At 37.9% G+C, this 27705-nt stretch overlaps 2 protein-coding genes across 9 annotated transcripts; both read left to right on the top strand.

Annotated features, from left to right (window-relative positions):
• Nucleotides 1-1764: 1764 nt before the first annotated feature.
• On the top strand, nucleotides 1765-19049 carry LOC131313106 (G-type lectin S-receptor-like serine/threonine-protein kinase SD1-1). 7 transcript variants are annotated; one of them, XM_058341226.1, is made up of 8 exons: nucleotides 1765-2567; nucleotides 5431-5927; nucleotides 16235-16369; nucleotides 16760-16917; nucleotides 17108-17318; nucleotides 17627-17864; nucleotides 18192-18342; nucleotides 18452-19049. In XM_058341226.1, exons 1-8 carry the CDS (start codon nucleotides 1810-1812, stop codon nucleotides 18767-18769), a joined length of 2466 nt encoding a protein of 821 aa, XP_058197209.1. In that variant the 5' UTR covers nucleotides 1765-1809; the 3' UTR covers nucleotides 18770-19049. The 7 variants fall into 7 exon arrangements, with proteins under 7 accessions (XP_058197209.1, XP_058197211.1, XP_058197214.1 ...); XM_058341228.1 differs by lacking the exon at nucleotides 1765-2567 and having other exon boundaries at nucleotides 5788-5927; nucleotides 16175-16369; XM_058341231.1 differs by lacking the exons at nucleotides 1765-2567; nucleotides 5431-5927 and adding an exon at nucleotides 14277-14519.
• On the top strand, nucleotides 18663-27705 carry LOC131313107 (G-type lectin S-receptor-like serine/threonine-protein kinase At4g27290). 2 transcript variants are annotated; one of them, XM_058341235.1, is made up of 9 exons: nucleotides 18663-18802; nucleotides 21639-22814; nucleotides 23876-24001; nucleotides 25081-25241; nucleotides 25327-25537; nucleotides 25978-26218; nucleotides 26601-26751; nucleotides 26853-27182; nucleotides 27277-27705. In XM_058341235.1, the coding sequence occupies exons 1-8, from the start codon at nucleotides 18778-18780 to the stop codon at nucleotides 27144-27146; spliced, it is 2385 nt and encodes a 794-aa protein (XP_058197218.1). In that variant the 5' UTR covers nucleotides 18663-18777; the 3' UTR covers nucleotides 27147-27182; nucleotides 27277-27705. The 2 variants fall into 2 exon arrangements, with proteins under 2 accessions (XP_058197218.1, XP_058197217.1); XM_058341234.1 differs by having other exon boundaries at nucleotides 26853-27705.

The following is a 27705-nucleotide window of genomic DNA, read 5'->3' as shown; positions in this document are numbered from 1 at the left end:
TGGTAACTAATTGTCGAGTATAATTGAAAATTTTTAACGGGCTAAGGGAGAAAATACGGGGCTGCGAATAGTCGCCCCATTTCTTCTCCCACAACGGTAATATTTTTATTTTCCGTTGTCTGTTCATGAACAATTTCTTTCCGAACTGACGTGTTCGGTGATTGTTTGGTTCCGAACAGCCACTGTAACTTTCCGATTGGGTGCCTATTTTTTTCTATAAATACCTGTTTTCTTCCGATTTTTCATTCACGAATTTTTCATGCATGTATTTGCATGCATATTTGCACTCATTATTATAAACATAATTTCGGAGAGTTTTCCCACAGTTTTCTAGTTCGCCTGGTGGGCAGATTGGAGTGTTGCTTATGCGTGCGATAATCGTTATATTCGGGGAAGTAATCGTTCGAGAATCCCGTGAGGACCACTGTGGGGGACGAATTAGCTTTAAGAATAAGGTATCCAATACTAAGTTTTGATATAGTTGTGTTATTCGAATCATGGTTGTGCGAACTTTACGCTTTTATTTATAATATTTTATAATATTAATTATTTTCATCAAATCTTGTGTATAATTTCTTAGATTTTATGCACATTCATGCAACGGTTTTAATTGTTTTCTAATAACCATTTAGATGGATTATATTGTAAGACGCATCGTGCTAATAAGATGATTTGTGCCGATTTGAGATGACTCGTACTAGGCAGAGTCTAGAGATAGTCCATGTTGTTGATGATTCACAAATTATCATTAGAAGATATCGCTAGGGCTTGCAATCCTACAGTATCTGAGGTGATTCAAATAGTTTACCTACAATTAATACATGTTCAATTTACGAGGGAGGGGAAGAGAGGATTCCCAAGTTTTTCCCCATCAACTCTTTTCTACTTTTCTATTTCATTCCATTACAGTTCAATTATTTTAGGAAACCAACAATCAATATTTTTCATGAATTAATTTAGGAATTAATTGAAATTTCTGTAACTTAGCCTTATAATTCCTGTGGAGTGATACTCAAAATATTTGCAACTATTCATTTGAGTAGTAGTAATTGTTTCGTTTTATTAGTTATATTTTTTATACGACAACGCCACAATCACCGCTAAACCAAAAAGTCTAGGTCGAATGGTTTGACCGACGACCATATAAATCACATAATGCGCCTGCATGAGTCTGAACGAAAACAAATGCGACTTGCAAGAGCGTGTGAGAATTGTAAACAGAAATATGGGGCGAAATCCAGAATCCCAAGGGATCTGTCTAGTGGTTAAGGTTTGAATATGGGGCGAAATCCAGAACCCCAAGGGATTTGTCTGGTGATTAAGATTTGAGACTCAGATTCAAAATCTTTCATATGTTATCAACTCTTTTAGGACTGGTCCATATAGAGTTTCTCTATACTAACGTTTGGTCTCCCATGATTAGTACTCAAGGTACGCGTAAATCGGGATAACTGAATAAAAAACGAAAAAAATTTGGAGGGAAAATTCAGGAGTGACTGCCGAAGGAACATATCCAAAATTGCGTGGCCTAGGTTTGAGTTGAAGGCGGCATAGCCTATGTCTTCCCAATTCGCCTTCCAGCCATGAAACCGACGTGGAGTTAATCCATGTCCAACCATTGATACAGTTGACTAAAGAATCATTAACTTTAGTCCAAAATGGAGAACCCCATTTGTCAAACCAGATCAGTCCAACGCGGACCTTTACACGCCATGCCAAGACTGCTAACTAGAAAAACTCAAACCGCATCACCATTGTTTGATAAACAGGAAAAACAAACCTTTTGTAGTTCGTTCGTACCTCGCAAAAATGGGAACTCCCCTGTTACTCGTATCCTACACCATTTTCATCTCTTTGTTTTCCCACACTGCCATTGCAACAAACAGTACCTTAACCCCAGCCCAAAACCTCACCGACGGCCAAGCCTTGGTTTCCCCCAACCAACGGTTCGAGCTCAGCTTTTTCAGTCCAGGAAATTCGAAAAACCGTTACCTGGGTGTACGCTACCACAACCTCCCCCTCACGGTGGTTTGGGTGGCTAACAAAAACCACCCCATCACCGACGCCTCCGGCCAGCTAACGGTAACCGAAAATGGGGCCCTCGTGATAAAAAACGGGTCTGACGGTATAGTGTGGGACACCAACGGGACGGAGGCGGGAAATAGTCCCATTGTGCAGCTGTTGGATTCGGGCAATCTAGTCGTGAGAGAGAACGAAAGCGGCGATTTTATTTGGGAGAGTTTCGATTACTTATCGGACACGTTGTTGCCGGGCATGAAGCTGGGGTGGAATGTGAAGACGAGACTCAACAGGGTCATGAGATCCTGGAAGAGTAACGAGGACCCCTCGGACGGTGAGTTCAGTTTCAGCCTCGACCCGCCCGAGTCGCCGCAGCTGATTCTGAGGAAGAACTCGGAGAACCAGTACAGGTGGGGGCCGTGGGACGGAGCTAGGTTCAGCGGCAGCAACGAGTTGAAAACAAACCCGGTTTTTACGCCGATTTTCACCTCCAATTCCGATGAAGTTTATTACACGTATCAAGTGCTGAACGACTCTGTTTTGTTCAGGTTTTCTTCTTTTCCTTTCCCTTTTTTCTCTATATCAAAACTTGATCAGAGAAGCTTATTTAGAAAACGAGCCTTGCACGAGCAAAAAACATATTTTGAATGATTAACACAACAGGCATGGTAAATGAAATTATGATCATGGAGTTGATTCTTGTGTCCACGTCCACCCTACGTGTAGAAAATTGCCTTGTGATCTAGGCCTTCCCGTGAGCCGGCTAGCAAGCAAAACGGACAACAATGCACCAATCAGTAAAAAAAAAAGAAAAACAAAGACGAAGGGTGCCTCTATTTATGACCAAGCAAAACACCTCTATTTTGGAAGTAGTCAATGTTAGACGTCTTAACAATGGCGTACCTCTTTCGGGTTCCGTGGTGTACTTGTATAGAAAGAGATATTTGTCCTCCAAGCACCTATACCTGGCTTGTGACCCACCTAAGCCACTCTGACATACACGTGGGAAGTACCACATATCAATGTCACATGGTACTTCGAGAATACCCAATAATTGGCAATGGTAATTGTTCAGCGCTCTCGAAGTACGATCCCAACCGTTTACTTAGTGACAAATTGTAACGCCCCAAGGTTTAATCCTAACACGTATCACCAATGCACAAATATCGCATTGAAAAGTCAAGTTTTCGTCAAACATTGAAAGAGTTGACCAAGTAAAATAAAATAAAATAAAAAGTTGCTTATGTCGTAAAGATATTTCATCGATCATAACTCCATATTATTAAACCATATAGCTTCATTCTTATAAGTCACAAGAACATATTCTATAGTGCCAAATTAAGTTCCACAAACTATATCATGGGCTTCCCAAAAGATAATTACATAACCTCTAGTTTTACAGTTCCAAAATAATAACATAAGTTTTTTTTTTGGTTCCATGATCGTGCTACAAAAGATGTTATAGCAAATCTGGCCTTATGGCCGTACATGTTCTATTCCATAAGTTAAACAAACAATAGTGCAAAAGAGACTCCATGTTGCTACACTTCACTTAGTCCGCGGCACCTCATTGTCACCTGAAATGGTTAAACAACATGAGCCGAAGCCTGTAGGAAACAAGACAATACCAAATAATGTGTTCAAATTTAACGTAAATGACGTGAAACACATACAAGTTAAAAGTCCACATATAATTATCATGCGTCAATAAGTATCACTTAATAATAACCTCGTATGGTTTCTCCATCCGATCACCCTTGCCCAAAGCCATAACCAAGCGCTAGCTCTAAAATCTAACCGAGGGTAACCGGGTACAAGCACCACCCCTTGAACCGGGGTAATCAGGTACAAGTACCACCCTCACAAAACCAAGGGTAGTCGGGTACAAGTACCACCCCATGAGCCGGGGTAATCGGGTACAAGCACCACCCTTGCACTGGGGTAATCGAGTACGATGTACCACCCCATCAATTTTCGGTCTTTCACCGAGGAGCTCGCCAAGCCTAGCTTATTTTTCCTAGGTGCACCACCTATGTCTAAACTAACATAATCCGAGCTCAATCATTTCAACCTTCTCATCGAACGAGATAATTCATACACAAATCTCATTCGCATAATTCCCATCAAGCATCCTAGCCCCAAGTATTCACTAGACTTCAAACACACATGACCCACTTCAATATCACATGTAACTCCTACACATTCAGCATCTTTACACCTCAATAACACATGAATCTCAAGAATTTAACAAACATCAACAAAAACTCATATTTTCCATGTGAGACATTAAAACCCTAACACAAATTTCACATAATCTAAAAAAAAATTACTCATGCTCTACAAACAATCCACAATATTTACACTAAAAATAAACATATTAAGAAGATTAGTCATGTATCCTACCTCAATAACGCAAATACCAAGCCCTAGCTTTCAATCTTCAACAAACCCACTCCTAGCTCCAAAACTCCTTGATTTCTAGGTAAGAAATTAGGCTTTCCCCAATTTAGATCCTCCAAAATCTACTTGATTTATGAGTTTGATTGTGTATGGAATGAGGGAGAGTGAAGGGATCAAGAGATAGAAGAAGGAGATGAATAAAAAAGAAAACCCAAAGTTGGGAAATCTGGGTGCCGATCTCTCCAGGTAAAGTATCTCATTTTTTTTTTAAAATTACACTATAGGTCCTTTTAGTTACATAGCTACTCTAATTAATCTCCTAGGTTCGTGAATTAATGGTTCGATCCCCAAAACTCAAATTTTGCCTCAAACGTACATCTAATTATACCAAAAAAAAAAAGTCTTAGGATACACACCTGGGTCCCACGTCACTCCGACACATGCACACGTGTCAATTGACAACCAATTAGAATAATAATAATTAAAATCGGGTCTTTACACAAATTATTCGATAGAGATATACTTATTCACTTTTGTTGAGTGTTTGAGAGACAATGAGTGTTACATGGCAATGCCACATTATACTTCGGGAGTACCAAATAATTGGCTGTGGTGCTGAGCCCATGAGAATAACCCAAATGGGTCTTGCGCCTTGCTGTTCAGCCCAAGTCCGTGGGTCATCTCCTACCCTCGCTCTGCCACAAGTTAAACTCTTGGGAGATTGGTCTAATAAGTCTTAACACTTCCCAACCCACTCAAAGCTTAACAGGCTTCTTTCAATACGATCCAGCTTGGTAACGAGACGGGCTGTGGTTTTTCCAGCCCTTCACAGAAACTGTGTAGGACTGAAACACAATGCCTTCTGATTAGCATGTGTTTGAAATCTACCTTTTACCCACTTGACAAGAAGATTGTTCCTCAGCAACAATTTTGTTCTTATTTTACGATATTGTTTTGTAATATTTCTAAAAACTTTTTCTATTTTCTAGCTAACCGCAACATATTGTCCAGGTTCGTGGTCACGCAATTGGGCTTGGTCCAGTACTACACATGGCGGAATGAGGAATGGGTCATGATGGTGACCCTTAACCGAGACTATTGCGACCGTTATGCCATGTGTGGCGCCTATGGAAATTGCTACGATGATGACGTCCCTTGCCGGTGTTTGAAGGGCTTCACGCCGAAATCACCACAAGATTGGAATATGTTAGATTCGTCGGGCGGGTGTAGGCGGAAACATGAGCTAAATTGTAGCAATAATATTGGAGATGGGTTTGTCAAGTACAGTGGATTGAAATTGCCTGATCATTCTGTTTTGTGGGAAAATTATGACCTTGAGGAATGTAGAACCGAGTGCTTGAAGACGTGCAATTGTATGGGGTTTACTAATATCAATGTGAGTGGAAATGGGCGTCAATGCGTGGTATGGTTGGATGAGCTGATCGATATTCGGCATTTTCCAGATGGTGGGGAGGAGCTTTATATACGAATGGCACGCGCAGAACTAGGTATGTACCTCTTGTCGATTTTATTGTATTCGTTTTTTACATCATGTTAATCAGTGTTTAGTTATGAACACGAGGACATGCCTATAAAGTCACTATGTTCTTACATGACATATTGGGGTCATCAAAATGCTGGCGGCCAATATGCGTATGGGACACGCCAAGTGATTGTGTTATATCATAATAGAACTTTAGCAGGGAACACATCTGGGATATGTTAGGCACACGCGTCTCTCTAGTAAGGCATGTTTAGGGACGTGACTGAGTCACTTCATAATACTAGATCTTATTCCAAAGGATTAAAATTAGGTGAAATCACATGGACACCCCCCTCATGTATACGTTTTGGACACGGAGACCTCCTAATGTTTAAAATCGCTCATTCAGACCCCCTCATCTATAAAAAGTTGGCAAACTATGTTAACAGAATGAGGGGAAATAAAGATTCGACCCCTTAAAACTCGCCCACACTAACCCCCTCATTTATGAAAAAATGTCCACGTTGACTGATCCCTTCATCTTAACGGTCTTTTGACAGAAGGGTATTGATGGGCTAATGGTTATAGATTTGGGGGGGAGGGGGCGGTGTGGCGGCTAGCTTTTGAGTATTTTTAAAGGTTAGGAGGTACTGTATTTGTGTTCAAAATGTATAGATGAGGGGGTCTTCACGTAATTTTACGATTTTACCTTAAAATTATGAGATATCTTTTTTATGGAACATCTCCTGATTATGTAGAACAATTAATGTTAGCTAGTTTATTTTTGTTAAGTCAATGCTGGTTTCTATGAGCTGTGGTCGTTGGTGGATACAACATTCATATTAATAACAGTTAAAATACATGCGCACAAAAATATAGTATCTATTCGATTGTTGTCGAGTGTCTTGTTGTGTCTATTTAATTTTGGAATTATTGTGTCATGTATCTGTATTTGTATCTGCATACCTCTTTAGGAAAGGTAGGTATTATAAACAACCAAAGAGGATAGCATAGGCAAGAGCATACCCTTGAACCTAGAACAACATCAAACAAACCCTGCCCTTAAACTAGGAACAACGAAACAAAGAGAAGAAGAAACAAGAAATACAGAGGAAGAGCCGAAGAGGGAATAACATCACTGCCCCAAAATCTACCCAGGCTTGAACACAGAGTTGGGCACTTCCCAAGACTCCAAAAGCCTAACATTACCCAGGTGTGAACCACATCTTGCCAACCACACAAACAGGCACGAACACTATCTACAATTTTACCAAAAATCACTCTCCACTCCACACCTTTGAGCTTGGAAATCAGATGTGGTAAATGGCAGCAGGAAATTAACACCAGCTTAAAGATGGGACACCCCACAGACTTACCACTACAGTGATTAGAACCCCAAAGCATTTCTTCCTGCAAATTAAGGAAGAGGAGACCAAGAAATTCAACATTTCAGCAACAAACTGAGACCACACAGCAGCGGAGAAAGGGCAGCTAAAAAAATACTAACGTGATCATGGGACTTCTCATTAGCACCACACAAAGTGAGATTAGGAGACTTTAGGGCGGCATGACATTCTTGCCCATTTCATTTGGGTTCTAATTGCACTTGATAGGCACGTGACAAATTTTCCGTCCAAAATGTTAACCGCCGTTGACGATTGGACGAAATAGAAAGCAATCGAAAACTTGAGGGGGTAAATTTATCAAATTTATAGCCGAAGTAGATAAAATATAGATAATTTATGGGATAAAAGCAACAAAGAAAAAGCACTCCTAAATCAATCAATCAATCAAAAGTATAGCGCACTGGCCATAAATTTGCCACAAAGGTACGTTTTCACATGAATACTGCAGAACTATTTATAGCATATTGCATAGGTCGCCATTCGTCAATTCAGCATTGGGTGCATTATGATGAGATGATGATGTAACGCGGGGTTAAAATAAGATTTTAGACGAGGAAAGTAGGATTTGTCTGCTGTTAAAGTTTGACAAATCTCTACTTCAATGCATAATTTAAGTCATTGCCAACCGGAAACACCCTTAATAAGTACTGTATTATGATATGTTGAATACCTTTCGTTTCCTTTCTTATGCTACGTTAACCATATCTGATATTATATCATGAGTTGTGAATTGAGGTCCATTGTATCAACGCATGAAGCCATCAACTCACATGGTAAATATGATTCTATGAACAGGATTCACTACAGTTGAGTCCGGAGTAAATTAATTTTTTTAAAGATAATTGGTATTATTTAGTTAACTTTTCTTTATAGCTTTTCGTCATATTTTTAAATCACACCTTTTGTCTTGAACTAGTGTGAGATTTTAGAGAAGTATAAAAAACTATAAACCAAAGTTGAAAATAGTTTATGTAAGACTATGCTAAATACACTAAAAGATAGAGAAAATTGTATTTTTTGAACTTTTTTCGTCTCAAGTGACCTTTTATTTGACTTTTGGTTATTATTTTTTACTTCATAAATTCTTTTCGTCAAGATGAACGAAACAAAGGGATTTTTTTTGCCGAAATCTAATAAAAATTAAAGGAAAACAACCGAAAAGACCGTGGATCTAGGTTTTTGTCTAGTAGATTTTTGATCACCTACTTCAATAAATTATGAGGAGTGCTAGGGACAAAGAAAATGGACAAAGAATTGACCCTTAAAGTGTACATGAACGGCTAGTGAATCTGAGCCGTTCATGTACACTTTAAAGGTCAATTCTTTATCCATTTTCTTTGCACGTATCATTTCTCATAAATTATACAGTAGGTTTTTCATTTTTCATCTAAAAAACATGGGGAGTAGCCAAAGTTGATAAAATAAGCATCTTTATCCCGCAAAATGGAGATGTCCTTTTTCCTTTTTGCTTTAAATAAATTACTAAAATTTTTACGGAGAGTAGTCAAATCGATTTGATAGAGTAAGCCCCGTTCCGGTACTCAAAAAAAGTTTTTATTTTTTAAGAAGGCAATTTCAAGTTTAAAAATGAGGGACTTATTGAAATCTAAAAATATGCACTATGGATCTTGTTTGAAAGATCTCATTGAGATCTTTTAAACGATGCAAAAAAAATTAAAAAATTATTTTTCATTTACATTATTTTTTAGTTTGAAAATGTGAAATAAGCTGCTTATTTTTTAAGAAGGTTTCTGGAACGGGGCCTAAAGATCTCCTTTTTTATGTTTCCAAAGATTTTTTTCCCCTTTTAAAATCTAAGAAGATTTTATATTTGTCAAAAGGTAAAGTTAAATTTTGAGATGACAAAATAAATTAAGATCAACATTAAATAATGATGACATACATTTGAAATTAAGAAAAGCAAAGAAAGATAACGAAAACCAATTTACAATATTAATCTCTTAAATGCTTGAAAAAATAAACTGATGCTGAAAAATATATGTACATTTAACATCTCAATGAAGAAAAAAATGTTACATAAAATTAGCGGGTGCAAAAAATCATTGTCGCACAAGATGTCCACAATATTGTCCTTCTTGGAACCTCCATTTCCCTATCGTTATGAAAAAATTGTTTGTTGGTCTATGGGCATGCACCATCACGTGGAGTCCCAATGTACTTATTCACTACACATAACGAAAATATGTAATGGATAAGGATACGTTAAGGCATCGCAACCAATATGACTGAATGACATACACACTTATTTTGTAGTTTTGGGTATCGTCACTAACCTTCCACTTATCACCGGTGCACTACACATGCATATACGAAAATGTGTAGCGAATAAGGATACGTTGAGACACTGCCACCAACACAACTGAATATAATTACTCATCATTTTGAGGCTTTTTTATCACTATTATCAACCAATGTTAATTTCTTGATTAGACAAGTAAGGAATTGGAAAAAGGCAATATTAAGATAAGCTTTAGTAGGTGACCTACTCTTGACTTACTGAGACTAACCTTTACCTTTCCGCCAATCCCACTCCAAAACATTCCTCCATTTTGTAAAAAGTTAAAAAGAACAACAAGGACAGCCATATCTCCAACTATTATTATTTATACTTTCAATCAAAAAACGTGACTCAAGTGCATTATTGAGACAGCTAAGTTCGCAAAACCCCATTTTCATACTGTTAGGAAATAGGAAGATGAGTTCAACAACAAAAAATAAAAAATAAAAAATTAGGTTAAAGATGTAAGAATATGCTTCTTAGTTCATACGCTTCTTTAGAGTAAGAATAACCCTTTTTTTTTTTTTTTATAATAACTGGGGAGAATTTGATGTGCTCATGTATACTGGCGTACCTCAATAACATTTAAGGGACCACCACCGTTCACTAGCTAGGAGTCTAATAAATAATTAATCCCTGTACGCACCGACTCTGTAAGGGTTGAAAGCACCTCCTAATTTCATACCTAAGACCTTAAAGGCAGCAAATCCTCCGGTTTAAGATATTGAGTATTTTATCATGTGCATGTGTATTTGTGCCCGTGCACGTGCAGGGCCGACTCTGAAATTTTGGAGGCCTAAGACGATCTTCGAAAGTGAGGCCCTTAATAATTGTAAACGAAAATTAAATAAAAAGTCGATAAATGAACTTTAATTTCAAAACCAAATACATGCATTCAAGGCGGAAAACACCACAAAAAATACAATACAATACAACACACTAGTCCTATTTGTTGTTATTCTTTCTTCATTGTATTTGTTTGTAATTGGAAGTATTCAGAGTAGTAGCATTTAAGGGAAAAAAAAGATGCATCTATGCATCCACGACATTGAATAATTTTGAAGGGCCCCAGAGATTTTGGTGATCCCGTGACCTTTGGTTATTCCTCGATCCTTTTTGTTTTTTTCTTGCGTTCCGTGTTTCATTTTTCTGGGCCATTGGGCCTTAGGTGTAGAATGTTTTCTTGGGTTTAAAATTGGGCTCTAAATTAACTCATATATACTAGGTCGTACAAATAAGTGGGGGCCCTGTTTTTTTGACAGTTTTTGGGGGCTTAAGGCCCACGCCTCTTGGGCCTTAGCCCAGAGCCGGTAGTGTGCACGTGTGATGAACTAAGGGTATTTTAGTCATTTGCATGCCACATTTAATGCCACCCAAGCATAAATATTTTTTTTTTGTCAATCGATAGAAAAAATTATTTTACATTAGATATGAAGTACAAAGTACAAACTCATGACACACGTCAATATTAAGAGTTCACAAAATAACTAAGCTCAACAACTCAACCAATACAAGAAATAAGCCTATTATAGGGTAGAAACAAAGAAAGGATGGAAAAATCCTCTAAGGGAAGAACACCCATACGCAGGTGGGAAGACACGAACTCCTGACCTCCTAATAAGATGCAAGAGTCTGGGCCAGCTAAGCTAGCCTCAGTTGGTTCACCCAAGCATAATCTAAATGGAAATTCTAATCACAAAAGGAAGATTAGAATATAAAACCTATTACAAAAAACAATATAAAACCTATTGCACTCGAACGGTATCTATTTTTTTTTTATCAGCAAAAAAAAATCATTAACTCATAACACGAAGTACAGAGATAATAGGAACTTGGGTACACCAGCCTGATCATTCAAGACTCTCTTCTCCAAATCACATGGAGGAAACTGATTTACGCTGAACGTATCTATTGACGTCATTCACCTCCAATTTCACTTTGATGACTTTATTGTCATTGGTTTCCATTGTTCAATTTCCAAATCAGAGCTTACCGACTTTTATTCTGGCGGATCAATAGACCAAAATCCAAGATAGAACATTTCTATTGGCAAAGCCCGCACACGAGCGGCAGATGAGAATAGGCTTAGGGCCTGTTTGATAAAATTGAAAATTGAAATTAAATGCTAAAAAATTAAGTACTGAAAGCTGAATGTTGAATTTTTTAAGCTGAAAAGTTGTTTGGTAAACATATTAAGTACTGAATTAAAAAAAAAGATAAATTAATTTTAGTTTCGATTCTCTTTTAATTTACTAATGGTTATAATGTACTTATAATAATGGTGGAATGATGATTGTGGTGGTGGCGTGTTAGTGGCGATGGAGTGGTGGCGATAGTGGTGCAATGGTGGTGGTGTAGTGATGGTGATGTAACGGTGGCAGTGAGTGGTGGTAGTGTATGGTGGTGGTGGCGATAGAGTGATGGTGTAATGGTGACAGTGAGTGGTGTCGGTGGAGTGATAGTTGTGTAATGGTGTCATTGTGGTGGCGGCGGTGGTGACGGTGTAGTAGTGGTGGCGGCAGTGTGGTAATGCAAGTACACAAGAATTCAGCTATAATTAAGTAGCTCAAAGCTACTTAATTTTTTTCAACCTTTTAGTCTACATTTTAAGTGATGGTGATGTAACGGTGGCAATGAGTGGTGGTAGTGTATGGTGGTGGTGGCGATAGAGTGATGGTGTAATGGTGACAGTGAGTGGTGTCGGTGGAGTGATAGTTGTGTAATGGTGTCATTGTGGTGGCGGCGGTGGTGACGGTGTAGTTGTGGTGGTGGCAGTGTGGTAATGCAAGTACATAAGAATTCAGCTATAATTAAGTAGCTCAAAGCTACTTAATTTTTTTCAACCTTTTAGTCTACATTTTAAGTAGTACTTAATTTGTTAAGCAAGGTAAAATATCGTTATCAAACCTACCGAAGCACTTATTACTTAATTGATTCAATTTTAAGTGCTGAATTTAAGTTATCAAATAAGCCTTAGTTCCTAAAAGTACCTAAAGTGCTAAATTCTCAAGGGGCTAAAATGACTTATTTTTCTTTACAAAATACAAAGGAAAACTAGTCCGTTAAGCATTTTTTTTGCAAAACTAAAGCCTAAGGTAAACTAGCACAAGGTTCCACCCGTAAGCAGAAGGGAAGCAAACCATGAGATATATTGAAGTGGAACCGTTATGGACAGGGGTGTCAAATGGATGAGTTTGAACTACATTGGGTAAATTGTTAGTGGGTTAGGTCTTTAATGAGCCATTGACCCATTTAGAATCCATTAATTATGAGATGAATTTGGGTTCAATTTGCCATACCTAGTTGTGGATTTCATACCGAGGTGAGCAATATTTACCTGCATAGGTGGGTAAATAAATTAGGACTCCTGTTAAAAGAAAAAGAACAAAATAGAAATCAAGTGTGACCGTGTTAAATTTTAAAAGTAATCCAAACATTAATGGTTCAAGTCCTAGAATTTTTGTAAAATCTCGATTAATAATGACTCTGTTTTTTGTTATCACTTATAAATTAGATTATTAAATTATAATTTTTTTGATTATTCACTTAAAAATTTAAATAAAGTTGAATGGTTAATTGCACTCCACTTATATTTAGATATACATTCTAGATTTTAACAATTTTATTTTTTAAGATTGCACTCTGTTCAATTCTTAAAAAGCAAGAGATTGTTTTTGAGATGTACTTTCAGAGCGAGGGTGCAAAAAGTCTAATTATTCCGTGTTCCCAGAGCAAAGGCACGTGGTGCTCTAGAACACTCTACACCACACATTTTCATATGGTCCATGAATAAAGGGATTTCGGGTTTAAGACTGTGTTGCACACCTCTGAGCAGTCGAATTGTGCATCCGACGGTTCGGATCTCATCTCGATAACCAATGATCGAGAGCCGTTCATTGCCAAGATGAGATCCGAGTTGTCGGATGTACAATCCGACGGCTCGAAAGTGCGTAGCACAGTCTGCGCGCACTACTGCACAACATTATCCCCCAATGGATGAGTAAAGTCTATGAGCTCTACATAAGTGTGCAGTATTGGAATATCCGTTGCATGCAGCCTTGATCTGAAACTAGTGAATAATTGCGGAAAATTTATATAAATGGTCCACCTTGTTTTATCCAAGTCTCATTTTCGTCTTTCAAGTATCAACTGCAATTCTTTTGACCTTCAATTGTTAACTTCTGACAGCCAAATTGGACGGAAAAAATCAAATTGATGACAGTTTGGACGTTGTAGTTTGTACCAAGTTGGTTCAATTGATGACATCTGTCCTCAATCTGATTTTTTTTATTCAGTTTGGCTGATAAATGTTATTAATTGGACTAATTTGGTACGAAAACCAAACTTAAAGGTCAAAAGAATTGCAATTGATATTTGGAGAACGAAAATGAGACTCGTATGAAACTAAGAGGACCATTTCTATAAATTTTTCAAGAATTACTTGTGTGAAAATCATTTCCCCCGGTGACTTGCATTTACTACATGAAAGTTGCAAACGCATTGGGTGTTCGATCTCCTGCGTTCCGAAAACCATTGTGTCTTGGCCGATAAATTGTATGATTTTTAAAAATATTTTAAATTCAACGATCGAAAAATTTCAGAGTTCTCGGCGAAGGGAATCCTGCCTCTGTTCTGGCCCTTTAACTTTAACGTTTTTGTCGCCACACCAGGCAATCACAAATTGAGCGTCTTTTTCCACCATACTCCATTAGACTATTCTCTCTCGTTATTACTCCCTTAAATCCAACTATGATCATCTTTCACCCTCACTAATCATACTCTAGTAACTCTTTCTTACCATCTCCATCGCCTCCATCGTTTCCACTTTCCGCCACCACTTCCGGCGACAGGACTACCCACCAACCACCCACCACCCACCACCCACTAACCAAGCAAGAACTCTTTTTTCTAAGTGGGTATCCAACATTCAGGTCTCATACTTGTTTCTTCTCTCTCGTACTTGGTTTGTTCTTGTATTTTACTTCATCGGTGCAAGATTTGGTCCTCACTGGACCATTGATTGACGGACTATAACCCTTGAAACCCTTTAGAAGTTGAAGCTAGAGGGTTTTTACTAAAGGCCACTACCTCACATTGCAATCCTTTTGTACCCTTTATTCTATGGATGAGATTTTTATACCCTAGTTTAACTTGTTTGTGTTTATAGCGTTAACAGCTTAGTCTATAGTTGCTTGACAGTTTGATTGATGTAAGTTTAACGATCGAATCTTGGTTGATGAGGGTAGGTTTGTTTTGAGGCTATTATATGTTTAATAGAAGCAAAATAGGTCGTTTCTAGTAACTTCCGTTGTCGGATACCTGAACAAATCCATATATACTAACTTGGGCTGTATGTGCTTTTTGATTTGCCTTGACACAGCCTGTTCAAAGCTCGGGATAATGGAGAAGAAGTGCATTAGGTAACTTATAATCAGACATCTTACTAACGGGAGGGTTTTAAAAGCCGAGCTATGTAAATTGTCAATAATTTCACGTTATGTCCCTTGATAGAGGGGAATGGGAAACAGGGTCAATATATCTAACTTCAATCAGTTTATGTATTCACAATTTTGTTTGATTCGGTTGGTTATATGCAAGTGATGAAGGTGAGAGAATAGCTTGCCTACATTCAATCAATTTGAAATGACTTGGAAGGCAAATTGATGATTTTGGAAATTAAAAGACCTACCATGACTGCCGCATGCACACTTTTTCTTGTTACCTATTGAAACGTTGAGTAGAGTAGATGTTGGTCTGTTGAATTCATCAATGGTCAGCTGGGGCTGTAGCTGGAATTTTAGACCTTAATCATGATCGTATAACTTTTTAGGATACCTTGTTATGCCCACACTTTGGTCAGATGTGGATTCCATCAGAGCAACTTTGTGCCAATGGCATGGTAGAAGTTTTGCGGCACTTTTGCCCCAATTCCTAGCTCACTTCCTATTCTAATTGGTATGACTTTATCGTTCCGTTCATGCTGTTACAGTTTGGGTTGTTGAAAAGATGATAGATTTCATCAAACATGACACTCATCTTGGTTCATAAGTTGCATTTTGTTTTTGGTAGGCTTCACTAGAAATATTATAAACTTCGCGAGTAATGTAAGTTTGGAGTTAGCTTGAGGGTCGAGCCTTTCCCTTGTCTTCGGTGGGGATGTTATGAACTCTTCAATGTGACACTTTCAGGAAGTTTTTCCGTTAAGTTTGAACCAGTTTGAGTAATCCTATAAGCTATACTCACACATGGGATGGTTTTCTTGTTTAATAGGTTCTTGTTTCTGCTATAGTATTTATGCGTTCCCTTAATCATCTGCTTGAGTCTGGATAAGCTAAATCCTGCACTAGCTTACACTGATTGCTATCATGTCGACAATGCATTTGAGCTTTGGCCGTTGCATCAAAGAAAATCATCTGTATATCTTTAATGTGGCCGCTTGAAGTGTATCATGGTGTCACACCCAATGGGGTTTGTCTCCCTAATACAAGATGTTTAGTGTGCATGCGTCCTGTTAAATGTCATATAATGGAAATATATAGGCTGATTCTTTAATTTTTGCATTGAAAGGCATTCCAAGAAACAATGGGACATAATTAACTTATCTCTCAACTGTGTTTGAGTGGCCAGAATCGATTGCTGATGCAAAGAGGAAAAAGAAAATGGTGGTGATTGTCGTTGTTGTGGTATGTACAGTTTTGGGGATGATTATCTCAGCTACAATTGGCTATTATATTTGTCAGTTAAGGAAGGCAAAAATTAAAGGTAAAACAACTCTACCGTTTCCATTATTTTTAGTTGCTTGATCTAGCAGTTCAACTCTTGCACCCAACCCCTATTTGGTTATGGCCTTTTCTCAATAAAAAAAAGAAAAAGAAAAAAGAAAGTGCTTTTGAGTACCTTTCTTACGATTTGCTTCCCTGATCCTAATCACTGGGTACATGGTACTTAACCTAGGAACGGCTAGTCGAGCTTCATTTGGTTTCATTTGTTTATAAGAATCTTTTCCTACGTTTTTTTGATGAATTGATAAATTTATTTTTTGAAGTGAACTGCACTTGGATGTGCATTGGCACTATCTCAATAGCTCCTTGTTTATTGGGACATAAAGCTTCTCTTATTTTCTTTTCTTTGTCTAACAAATTTCCTTCGCAGCTGAACAGGAAAAGAGTTTCTTCAAAGTTTCTAATGAAGAAAGTCAAGATAATGCTTTTGAATTACCTATTTTTGATCTGAGTACCATTTCCTCTGCGACTGAAAAGTTCTCTTCCGGAAAAAAGATAGGACAAGGTGGTTTTGGCCCTGTTTATGAGGTAAGTTCCTTTCATAGTACATTTCTAGCTGAAGAATAATGTAGATGAGATGGAACCAGATGGTTTTTCCTATATTTATAGATTTTTTGTCATCTATTTTTCCTTCTCGTTTAGTATCCTAGGCCATTTCTACCCATCCTTTTCTCCATCATCCTTTATTACTCCTAAGGCTTCACCTATGATTTCGTAGGGTGTATTGCCCAATGGTCAAGTAATAGCTGTGAAGAGGCTCTCACAGAGTTCTGGACAAGGCGTCCTGGAGTTTAAGAATGAAGTTATTTTGATTGCAAAACTCCAACACCGCAACCTTGTTAGGCTCCTGGGGTGCTGCATTCAAGGAGAAGAAAGGATGCTTATTTATGAATTTCTGCCCAACAAAAGCTTGGACAACTTCATATTCGGTATGCCCACTATCTGAACCCATCGTTTTAGAAGACAATAAACTACATTAAAATCTGAATTTTCCTTGTTTACTCCTTGGTTTTCTCCTTAACCCTGAATAGTTATCACAAATTTTTTGAGTTTTGCCTATACTTCAAGTTGGAGGGAATATATTAAAATAAATTGTTTACCTTTTCATTAGCTTATCCTTTTCTTCTTTAGTTCTTTTATCACCTCACATTATTTAACAACAGCCAGATTTTATGCGTGAAGGAGGTATTGATTAAGAAAAAATGTTTTAACTGGACTTTGGTATTTTCATGCCCAGATCGAACAAGAAGAGAACTGCTGCTTTGGAAACAGCGCTTCAACATCATTGCTGGAATTGCACGAGGACTACTTTATCTGCATGAAGACTCGAGATTGAGAATTATTCATAGGGATCTTAAAGCAAGTAATGTTTTACTAGACAATGAGATGACCCCCAAAATTTCCGACTTTGGCATAGCAAGAATTTTCGGAGGAGAGCAAACAGAGGGAAAGACCAAGAGAGTAATGGGGACATAGTAAGTGATCTTAGCATATATACCGAAAGCAATGATCTGCATTTGTAAGGAAAAAAGTTCAACTTTCTCTTGGTGCCATATTTCATCTCGATCGAAGGTGGTCTGTAGATCTCTTATCCCGAGAGTTCTTCGAAAGTTATGTCCATACCAAAAATTGTGATTTCATGGATGAAATAGCTCTTGATCTCCAATTGATTGTAATTTGTCTTTGGAAGAGTATGTAAACCAGTGATCAGTTTCGCGAGACTTGATGTTTCCAAATGCTTATGCTTTCGGTATAAAGTTTCTTAGTTTTGCTGATTCTAAGAATGTATTTTTGGCTTGCAGTGGTTATATGTCTCCTGAATATGCAATGAGTGGTCACTTTTCTGTGAAGTCAGATGTGTTCAGCTTCGGTGTTTTAGTCTTAGAGATAATAAGTGGCAAGAAAAATTGGGGTTTTTATCACCCTGATCATGACCTCAACCTTATCGGGCATGTAAGTGTACGACTCGTTTCGAATGTTAGTAATCTCCTTTTATAGCACAAGTTTCTATGTTTAAAACTTGCCATGCTATTACTGAGACACTGAATTTGAATTGGTCTAGGCATGGAAACTATGGAATGAAGAGAGTCCTCTGGAACTAATGGATGTAGTATTGAAGGAGTCATTTTCAGAAAATGAAGTGGTAAGATGTATGCAAGTGGGCCTTTTATGTGTACAACAACGTACAGAAGACAGGCCAACAATGTCGTCTGTCGTTTTTATGCTGAGTAATGAAAGTGCAGCTCTACCCCAACCGAAAGAACCTGGTTTTTCAGTGCAAAGCTTTTCCTTGAAGGTTGAATCGGCATCAAGTGGACAAACTTCTAGTACTGCAGCTTCTGCTAATGACATTACGATCACAGCATTGACCGGACGATAGAAGGATTAATGCATTCAAGAACTTCCACATTCTGTGAGTTTACGATTTCCTATTGTACGAGTGTTGTACAACCCATAGGATTTTTGAGCAACTCTATGAAATAGTAGATAATGGCCGCGTCTTTCCCTTGTATAGATTCAGTGTGTCAGAATACTAGAATGCTGTAACTATAGGTTAGCTTAGCTCATGTTAGGCATTTTAGGTCTGTTGGAGCCTTGGAAGTACATTGTTGAGTTCATTCAACTCCTTTTGGAGTGGTTCTATATATAATTCCTTATCATTTTGTGCTTCCTACTTTCTGCTACTTGCTTCTTCTAATTATCCTGGATTCTCTTTTTCAAGACACACAATTCTAATGTTTCTTAATGAGATGTCGGGAATAAATAGAACTTATGATTTCTGTAGAAAATTATTTGAGGTTAATTTTTCTATTGTTAGGACTAAAGTACGTGGAAATGTCTATTTTTTGGTTGTGTTTGAAAGAGCAACTTTCGCCACACACGCAAAGAAGGGCAAAAGCAAGAAAAATAAATTTCAAGCTTTTACGCACCACGAAAGCACAAGCTCGTGCAGAGGCAGTGTCAGGATTTACATTTACTGTCAGTGGATTCAACTACCTAGGGCCAGATATGGTTTGTTTTTTCAACTTTGATGATCAAAATATTGCTATCAAACTAAAAAGGTAAACATTCATGGTAGCTATTAAAATTATACATACTATAGGGGTATTTTCCAACGGAAGGGGGTCAAATGACCCTCACTAACACACGTACATAAACTTTCACATCAATTATATATATATATATATATATATATATATATATATATATATATATATATATATAGAGAGAGAGAGAGAGAGAGAGAGAGAGAGTTTGCTAGCTCTGCATTTTGCCAAGTTACGGCATGCATTAGTAAAGGGCTTTAACATTAAAGTGAAAGATAAGGGTGAAAGGTTCTTTTGATGGCTAAAAAAGTCAAATAAAAATACGAAGCCATTTATTACATCAACTGCCTCAGTTATATTCGTAATCTTGTAAGATATAAATACATCCCTGTTAACTATGGACAAACTCACTGAAGTACTTAAGTTTCAAAATTCAGAGGTTGTGTTCACACCAGCAAAACGAATAAAGCTATAGAAGATAACAGATAGTAGTGGCGTTTACATAGTGGCTGTTGTTGGTGGGGTGGCCATTGATACATCTTCAGTAACAAGAAGATAACAATTCATATCCCTTAATGTTATTGCCATTTTATTAGATAAAAATCTACCCTTTTAGGCGAGTCACTAATTAAATAGCTATTAAGACTCTATTTAGTTATGTCTCTTTGTAATAATTAATGAGATTGCGAAAATGCATGCAAGAGATTTCCATAATCTGCTCATTAATGAAATTACTACTTACTAGATAAACTATTACAAGACTCTAATGCTCTGGGCATAATGCAAACTACACAAGTGCAGAAACACAAACCATTGATTCGATTCAGGTTGGTTTGAAATTTCAACCTATTAGAGCTTTGTAGCTGATATACCATTATAAGTGCATATCCTGCGCAATGTAGGCAAGATATTCATCAACCCATGAATTTGACGGTGGACTTAAAAAGCCACCTACCGATGCTTTAGGTCTGACACAATCTGGATAACACCTGCTCCTTTCGTATTACCATGGACTGCAAAATTAATCAATACTCTCGGAATATAACCAAGGCATATGCATGTTGTACTCCCTGATCAATATTGCCCTACGAAAGAAATTGTAAAAGTAGGCGCTTGGATTGCTAAAAAAAGTTACACTTTTCAAATTTAAACTTACATGCCTATAACTTTTTCCCAAGAATAAAACTCAAGTATTAAAGTTGCATAAACCATGATGCTTTGTGTTTAGCTGCCATACATCCTTTTCCCTGAATATAAAGAGATGCATATGAAGAGTAACTGAAAGCTTTATCTTTTTACCTATTGCATCCTAATGTTACTTTACTTGGACAATTTTAACACTTGCTAGCAATGTTTTAGAAGAATTGAAAATCTGTCGCACACTTGCGACATGGTTTACTGTAATTACCAAATTAATTAATCTATATCAGGCAAAAAGTAATGGTTGTTTCAGGATGCTATAATTGGAATTAGAATGGGAATCCTCATAGTTGATTTCCGTAGTAATTTTGGAGAGGATTTGGAAATATGGGATTATGGATGGGAACCGAGGAGACTTGCGGGGTCCAGGGATAAGAATTAAGATTGTATGTATGATGAGATTAGTTATTCTACGTTTGCTAGAGTGGTATGAAGGGATAATGGCTGCCTGTTTTGTTGTGGCATGAAGAGGGAAGATAATCCAGAGGGGGACCGGCTAATATCACCTTCCATATAGCATTTGCTAATCCCCACATGGAGGACTGAGCGAGATAGTAGTGATGGCCAATGGCTACACCCTCAACTAATCCTGCGTAACAAATGGCTGACTAACTGGTGCAGGGGAGCATGTGGGGTCCACATGCTCTCCGGTTCCTTATCTCTTCATTTTTATCATAAAACCAAACAAGGCCTCTACTCAAAGCCTATATTCACTCCAAATCTTCCACATGGTCCAAATTGGTGAGTAACAAATCAAAAGTGTCACTCATCACCTACTTATACACTGGCCACGCTAGAAAGGTAAACCCTGCTTCTCTAATTGGCCTTTTTAAAAACTCTGCTTCTCTCTCCTTCACTGACATCAACACCTGAGAAAACACACATCCATCAACATCAAGACAGAATCTTTATTGGCAATCAAAATGGGTTTTCTGTCTCTTTTATTTACATTCTATTGTATCAACATACCAGTGGCCTCTTTCACCGCTGTTGCTTCAACAGACACCTTGACACCATTCCAGAGACTCAAAGATGGCCAAACATTAGTCTCTGGCAACCAGGGATTTGAAGTTGGATTCTTTGGCCCCCCTGACCAAACAAACATCAGGTACTTGGGGATTTGGTATAAAGACATAACACCCCTTACGGTGGTCTGGGTGGCCAACAGAACAAAGCCAGTAAAGAATTTGGATGCAACACTTATGTTAGACTTCAATGGAGGTCTTGCAATTCAAGATCGTACGCATAACCTGGTGTTGCTCTCCATGCCTTCAAAAAATGCATGCGAACCAGTACTGCAAATCTTGAATTCAGGTAATCTTGTGGTTAGAGATGATTGTAATGGATATTTATGGGAAAGTTTTGATTATCCAAGTGATACGTTGTTGCCTGGAATGAAGATTGGTTGGGACTATAAAACTGGTCGAAATCGGGTGATGACATCTTGGAAAAATTTTGACGACCCAAAATCTGGTGATTTCTCGTTTGGATTGGACACACCTAGATTGCCCCAACTTGTTTTAGAAAGGAGTTCAGTCAGGGAATCTAGGTGGGGTCCATGGGATGGGGCACGGTTCAGTGGTACTAATGCCCTGTGGATTAATCCAGTTTTCCAGCCGGTGTTTTTGACAAATTCTGATGGTGTTCACTTCACATATAATGCTCTAAACAAGTCAGTTCTTGTCAGGCTTGTGGTAACCCAATTTGGTAAGGTCCAGTTCTTGACATGGAAGAACTATTCTGAAGAATGGGTTCCAATTGTTACCCTTAATAAGGACAGTTGTGATGCGTATGGATCCTGTGGACCTTATGGAATTTGCTATATTGGCGAACTAAATTGTCAGTGCTTGAAAGGGTTCACGGTTAATTTATCTGGAGGTTGGATGGATTGGACTGCTGGATGTAAGCGAAATTTTGAGCTGGAATGTGATAGGGATGGGTTTGTAGAGTTCAAGGGATTGAAGTTGCCAGATAATGGAACTGTGTGGGAAAATCTGGGGTACAGTGAATGTGAGAAGAACTGCTTACAAGAATGCAGTTGTATGGCTTATACCTATTTAGATGTTTATGCAAATGGTACCAGTACCTGTGTTGTCTGGTTGAATGAACTGTTTGATATGCAGAGTTTTCCTCATGGTGGCGATGATCTCAATATACGTATGGCGCGACCTGAACTAGGTATGTATCGTTGATTAATTTTCTCTCGAATTTACTGCTTTATGAATTTGATTGTATGCTAAATCCTAACAAATGCCATTTGATATAGCTGGACTGTGTATCCCCGAAGGAGCAAAAATATTCCTGAATCCACATGAAATGATCCAAGAAAATCATCCGATGGTGGCACATGGAAAGAGATTTGGGGGGAACAGATGACTTTACATCTGAAAAGGCCAAGCTTAGAAACCGTTATGATGAACTTAACTATAGTAACAAACCGTTGTAAGTTTTAACGAATTTAACCAAATTCTTGGGTGTAACAGAAAGCATTTGAAAACCGTTTCTAACGAACTCAACCATAATAATTGATTCAATAGAAAGAATCTCCGATGAACTTGAATTCGTGTACCTAATATGGACACGCGTGTAGGTATTAGATCCATCTACCCTTCAAATGTTTGAATCGGAGAGGTTTGACTTAATTCACAAGGTTGTCGTTTTGTTTTTGTCGTATTGATATAAACCAAGTGTTTATACCGCATAACGGTCTGACTAGTAATCTCCATGTAACTTTTTTGCCATTGGATGGACATTAGGATATAAAAAATCATCTTGAAGTAAAATTCATCTGATCATTTTGTCTATGCTGACGGTTGTCAGAGTCACACCTGGCAATAGCTTGGCCACTATGAGCAAAGGCATCCAACACCCTAGCTAGTAGTTTTTTTTTCCATTTAGTCTTTTTTTTTTTTTTTACAGGGGTTCGGCTAGAGATTTATGTTTCCCAAGATTAGTATGTTTCTGGTGGAAACATTTCTAGGCTTGAAACAATGGACTCGGATGTGCCTTTTGAGCTGAATTAATTCATGTGTTGTGGCAGTACCAAGTATTAATTTCTTTTTATGGACTTTCTTCTATTGCCCGAAGTGTATATCACGCGCCAAGAGGCAATTTCAATATGCATAACATTTGTTATTATGCAATCTGTATTCAATTGAATCATGGTTATCTGGATCTTACTCTAGTATAACACAATACCCATAAACAGTGTTTTTAAAAAAAACTTGTTTGGTTTGCAGAGTCGATTGCTTCCGCCGAGCTGGAAAAAGACCAGAATCTGGTCAGCATCATAATTTCATCAGCTGCTGCCGGGATGGCTTTGCTGGGTTTCCTTATCGCACGGTGTGTGTTTACAGTGAGGCAAGGTAAATTGTTCTTATGTGCACCATAACTGTTTTCAATTCCCTTCCCCCGCCCCGAACCGCCTCCTCCTCCCCTCCTTTTATTGTTTTTATCCGGCTTAAGTTTGCTGCGGTGACTGCCTTCGCTTAGTGAGAATATATTGTCGCTGTCTTCTACCAAGTTTCTGTTATATCATATATGTATATCAAGTTCCATTTATGAGCTATCGACCGGAAAACGCTGATATGTCAAGATTATTTAAGTTCGTGGATATAAGGCTAGAATATTCAGTTATACCATTTGGGTGTTCTCATAAAGCTTGTGGAACCCCTCTTGGCCATAGATAGAGCCTTAAAAATTAGGTGAATTCAAATGAATACTTCTTTTCTTAATTAAGTAGGTTGCCCGCTGCCATAGGAAGGGAATGTTTGTCCACTTTTCATTGCATTTGGATGGATGAAAAATTTATTCGCATTTATTTTGTCTGTTTAAACTGTTCACACTCATTTTCATCCTTAAAGTGCAAGTCTTCGCAACAATGGGTTGCCTAGGTATTGAGGTAGTGACAAACTGATGAATAAGATGCATTATGTGTTACTACTTCATAAGACTACCTTCGGCGGCCTTATTCTGAAAGTTTTAAAAAGCCTAATTCATTTTTCACGAACAGTAAGTGTTCCCCACTATGATACATGGATTTAGTTACTGGTGTTGCAATTCGGATATGTGCTTGTGTTGAATTTAATTCATTTTCATCTCTGGGACACCAAGACACGCCTATAAAAAAATTCTTTGGTATATTGTTTTATTTTCAATAAAAAAAAAGATGTTTACAAGATGTGATAGGGTAGTTAATATGTAGAGGAAGAGTTTCGTGCGTAGGTCATCGTAAATTGAAATAGCAAAAAATATCTTTTGGGTGAATGCCTAACTAATCATGTCAGACACGGATCACATACCCTTATCCGAGTTCTGATATGGATACCTTACACATTGATAAGAGTGTATGTAACATAGCGTCACAGTGTACTACTACTACTACCACTACTACAAGTAACTGTATTTTCCTCTTTTAGTTTCTTATGGATTGCCTTTGTCATAGGTCCAGAGAACTGTGAATTAAATTCATCTGGACGTTCCAATGGGAGCCAAGAGGAAAATCAGGAATTCAGACTATATAATATACGCGTCATTTCTGCTGCAACTAACAACTTCTCTAATGCTAATAAGATTGGACAAGGTGGTTTTGGTCCTGTCTATAAGGTAACAAATTCCTTGTTTTACTTTAACATTTTGAGACTTCGGAACAGTCATCAGTTATTGCTGATTTTGTCTGATGAATTGGCAGGGTGAGTTGCCCGCTGGAAAAGAGATTGCAGTAAAGAGGCTATCTAGGAATTCGAGACAAGGACATGAACAGTTTGAAAACGAATCCAGTTTGATCGCAAGACTTCAGCACCGGAACCTTGTTAAGTTGTTCGGATGCTGTGTTCACGAGGATGAAAGAATGCTCATCTATGAGTACTTGCTTAATAAAAGCCTGGACAAATTCATATTTGGTGTGGGATCTATCCTTAATATTGTTCTTTACATGCCTTCCAAGGATCCTAATTTCCTTTCGGTATTTTTTTTTGGTTAGCTAGGAAACAGGAATGTTTTGGTAACATTTTCCAAACATTGCGAAACCGTAATGGCAATATTAAAAGAATTCGGGATGCAAGAAAACATTGTATTGTATATCTCTATTAGGTGTTGAAACAAGTCAATATTTCGTTACTTTTGTTAGTGTTTCTACATGTTTTGGAGCATTTTGGTTATGTTTCAGTGGGGCTACAGGAATCGAGGGATTCCACTATTGTTTCGTTTCGTTTCATTTTCATAGAAAACAGAATTTTTATGGCCATTTCTCCGGTACCAAAATCGATTTTGTTCCTCATGCCTTCATTCATTTATCTAGATAATAGACATTTTGATTGGACTTTGGATTCTTTGCATTCAGACGAATCAAGGAAACGACTGTTATCTTGGGCTAAGCGCTTAGACATTATTCTCGGGGTAGCCAAGGGACTGGTTTATCTCCACGATGACTCGGGGTTGAGAATAGTCCACCGCGATCTCAAAGCAGGCAACATCTTATTGGATGGTGAGATGAATCCCAAAATATCAGATTTCGGTCTAGCAAAGATTTTGGGAGAGGAAAACCAGCCGCAGGAAGAGACCATGAGAGTACATGGAACACAGTAAGTACTCATTCCAGATACCAGGGCTTGTTTCATTCACATTGCTATTGGCTTATTTTGAACAAATAAGCAACTAGGGAGTTCCAGAATAAGCAAAATAGTTTAGCTGCTAATTGCTGATTATTTGTTATTTGTTATTTCTTATTTGCTCATCTTGGAGGCAGTTTTTAAACAAAATTATTTACTTATGGTTTATTTTTAACCACATGCCACTCAGGCCCTCAAACAGGCATTTCTTTAGTGTACAAGTTAGAGTTTTCTTGTCTTGGAATGCAGTGGTTACACAAACTAATTTGCTTATGGCTTATTTTTAAGCCATCTGCAAGTGAGACCAACAGGCATTTCTTTATGCAACTTAAATTGTTCTTGTCTTGGAATGCAGTGGTTACATGTCTCCAGAGTATACAATGCACGGGCAATTTTCAACAAAGTCCGATGTGTTTAGCTTCGGTGTTTTGGTGTTGGAAATATTAAGTGGACAGAAAAATTGGGGATTTCATCACCCTGACCACGATTTGAACCTTCTGGGACATGTGAGTTACCAAACGACCGTAACATAATCTTTAACCTTACATTTTTAATATGCTAGACATTCCTTTGATCATTTTGGTAAGCTGAATTAGGATTGATTCAGGTGTGGAACCTGTGGAGGGAAGGAAAGGAATTGGAAATTCTGGATTCAGCACTGGAATTTGAAGACTCACTTTCTGAGACTCAGGTGCTGAGGTGTATCAATGTGGGACTCTTGTGCGCGCAGAATGATTCAGAGTTCAGGCCAGCAATGTCAACAGTGATTTGTATGCTCCAGAACGAAAGCATAGTTCTGCTTGAACCAAAGGAACCAGGTTTCTATCCGGGAAGTGCTTCAGCTGGGATTGGTCCGGTTAGTGTCAATGAGCTAACTTGCACAACCTTAAGCGCGAGATAGATGAACAAGCCTCCTTGGTGGTTGTTTCCAGAATCAGTTTTGCACATCTAAAACTAACTTGTTTTTTCGTTCTTTTTTTTTCTTCCCCAAAACAAAAAAACTCGTCATTTGATAGCTTTTCCTCAGATAGCTTTTGAGAATCTGGAAAACACATTGTCAATGATTTCTTTCCCTCAAAAAATTGGTCTGTTCAAAAAAACATAATCCCGAGAAATAAAAGTTTGTGAATTACTTTGCAAAACCGATTGTGCAAACAACCACCAAACAGGAATACAACAACTACCAAACAGAAATATAACTCATACAAACCATACAGCTTTGAAGCAGTACGTATAGAAAAGGAAATACTAGTATATCATTTCCAAACTATAGAGGAAGGTAGACATTCCTGGCAACCTATACGACGTCCGGGAGTTGGTCCTCCATAACTATGAGCCTTCCCATCTTTGAACCTTATTACTTACTACAGATACATGGACATGTTTGGGGTGATATTGTAATAGATATTTGCATGAAGGATCTGTAAGGTTTAATTTGGTACATTGTTTTTCGGCTGTCA

The sequence above is a fragment of the Rhododendron vialii genome, chromosome 13a (assembly GCF_030253575.1).
Source record: "Rhododendron vialii isolate Sample 1 chromosome 13a, ASM3025357v1".
In the NCBI taxonomy this organism is placed as follows: domain Eukaryota; kingdom Viridiplantae; phylum Streptophyta; class Magnoliopsida; order Ericales; family Ericaceae; genus Rhododendron; species Rhododendron vialii.
Note: the sequence above shows the minus strand (reverse complement) of the source record. Positions and strands in the feature narration are given on the sequence as shown.

Bases quoted from the DNA above. Each gene is read 5' to 3' on its own strand.
- LOC131313106 (XM_058341226.1), top strand. From the start codon at position 1,810: ATGGGAACTCCCCTGTTACTCGTATCCTACACCATTTTCATCTCTTTG. The intron at 5,928-16,234 runs GTATGTACCTCT...TTGAGTGGCCAG, and splicing joins AATGGCACGCGCAGAACTAG to AATCGATTGCTGATGCAAAG. The intron at 16,918-17,107 runs GTAAGTTCCTTT...ATGATTTCGTAG, and splicing joins GTTTTGGCCCTGTTTATGAG to GGTGTATTGCCCAATGGTCA.
- LOC131313107 (XM_058341235.1), top strand. From the start codon at position 18,778: ATGCATTCAAGAACTTCCACATTCT. The intron at 18,803-21,638 runs GTGAGTTTACGA...TTGCTTCAACAG, and splicing joins TTCAAGAACTTCCACATTCT to ACACCTTGACACCATTCCAG. The intron at 22,815-23,875 runs GTATGTATCGTT...TTTGGTTTGCAG, and splicing joins TATGGCGCGACCTGAACTAG to AGTCGATTGCTTCCGCCGAG.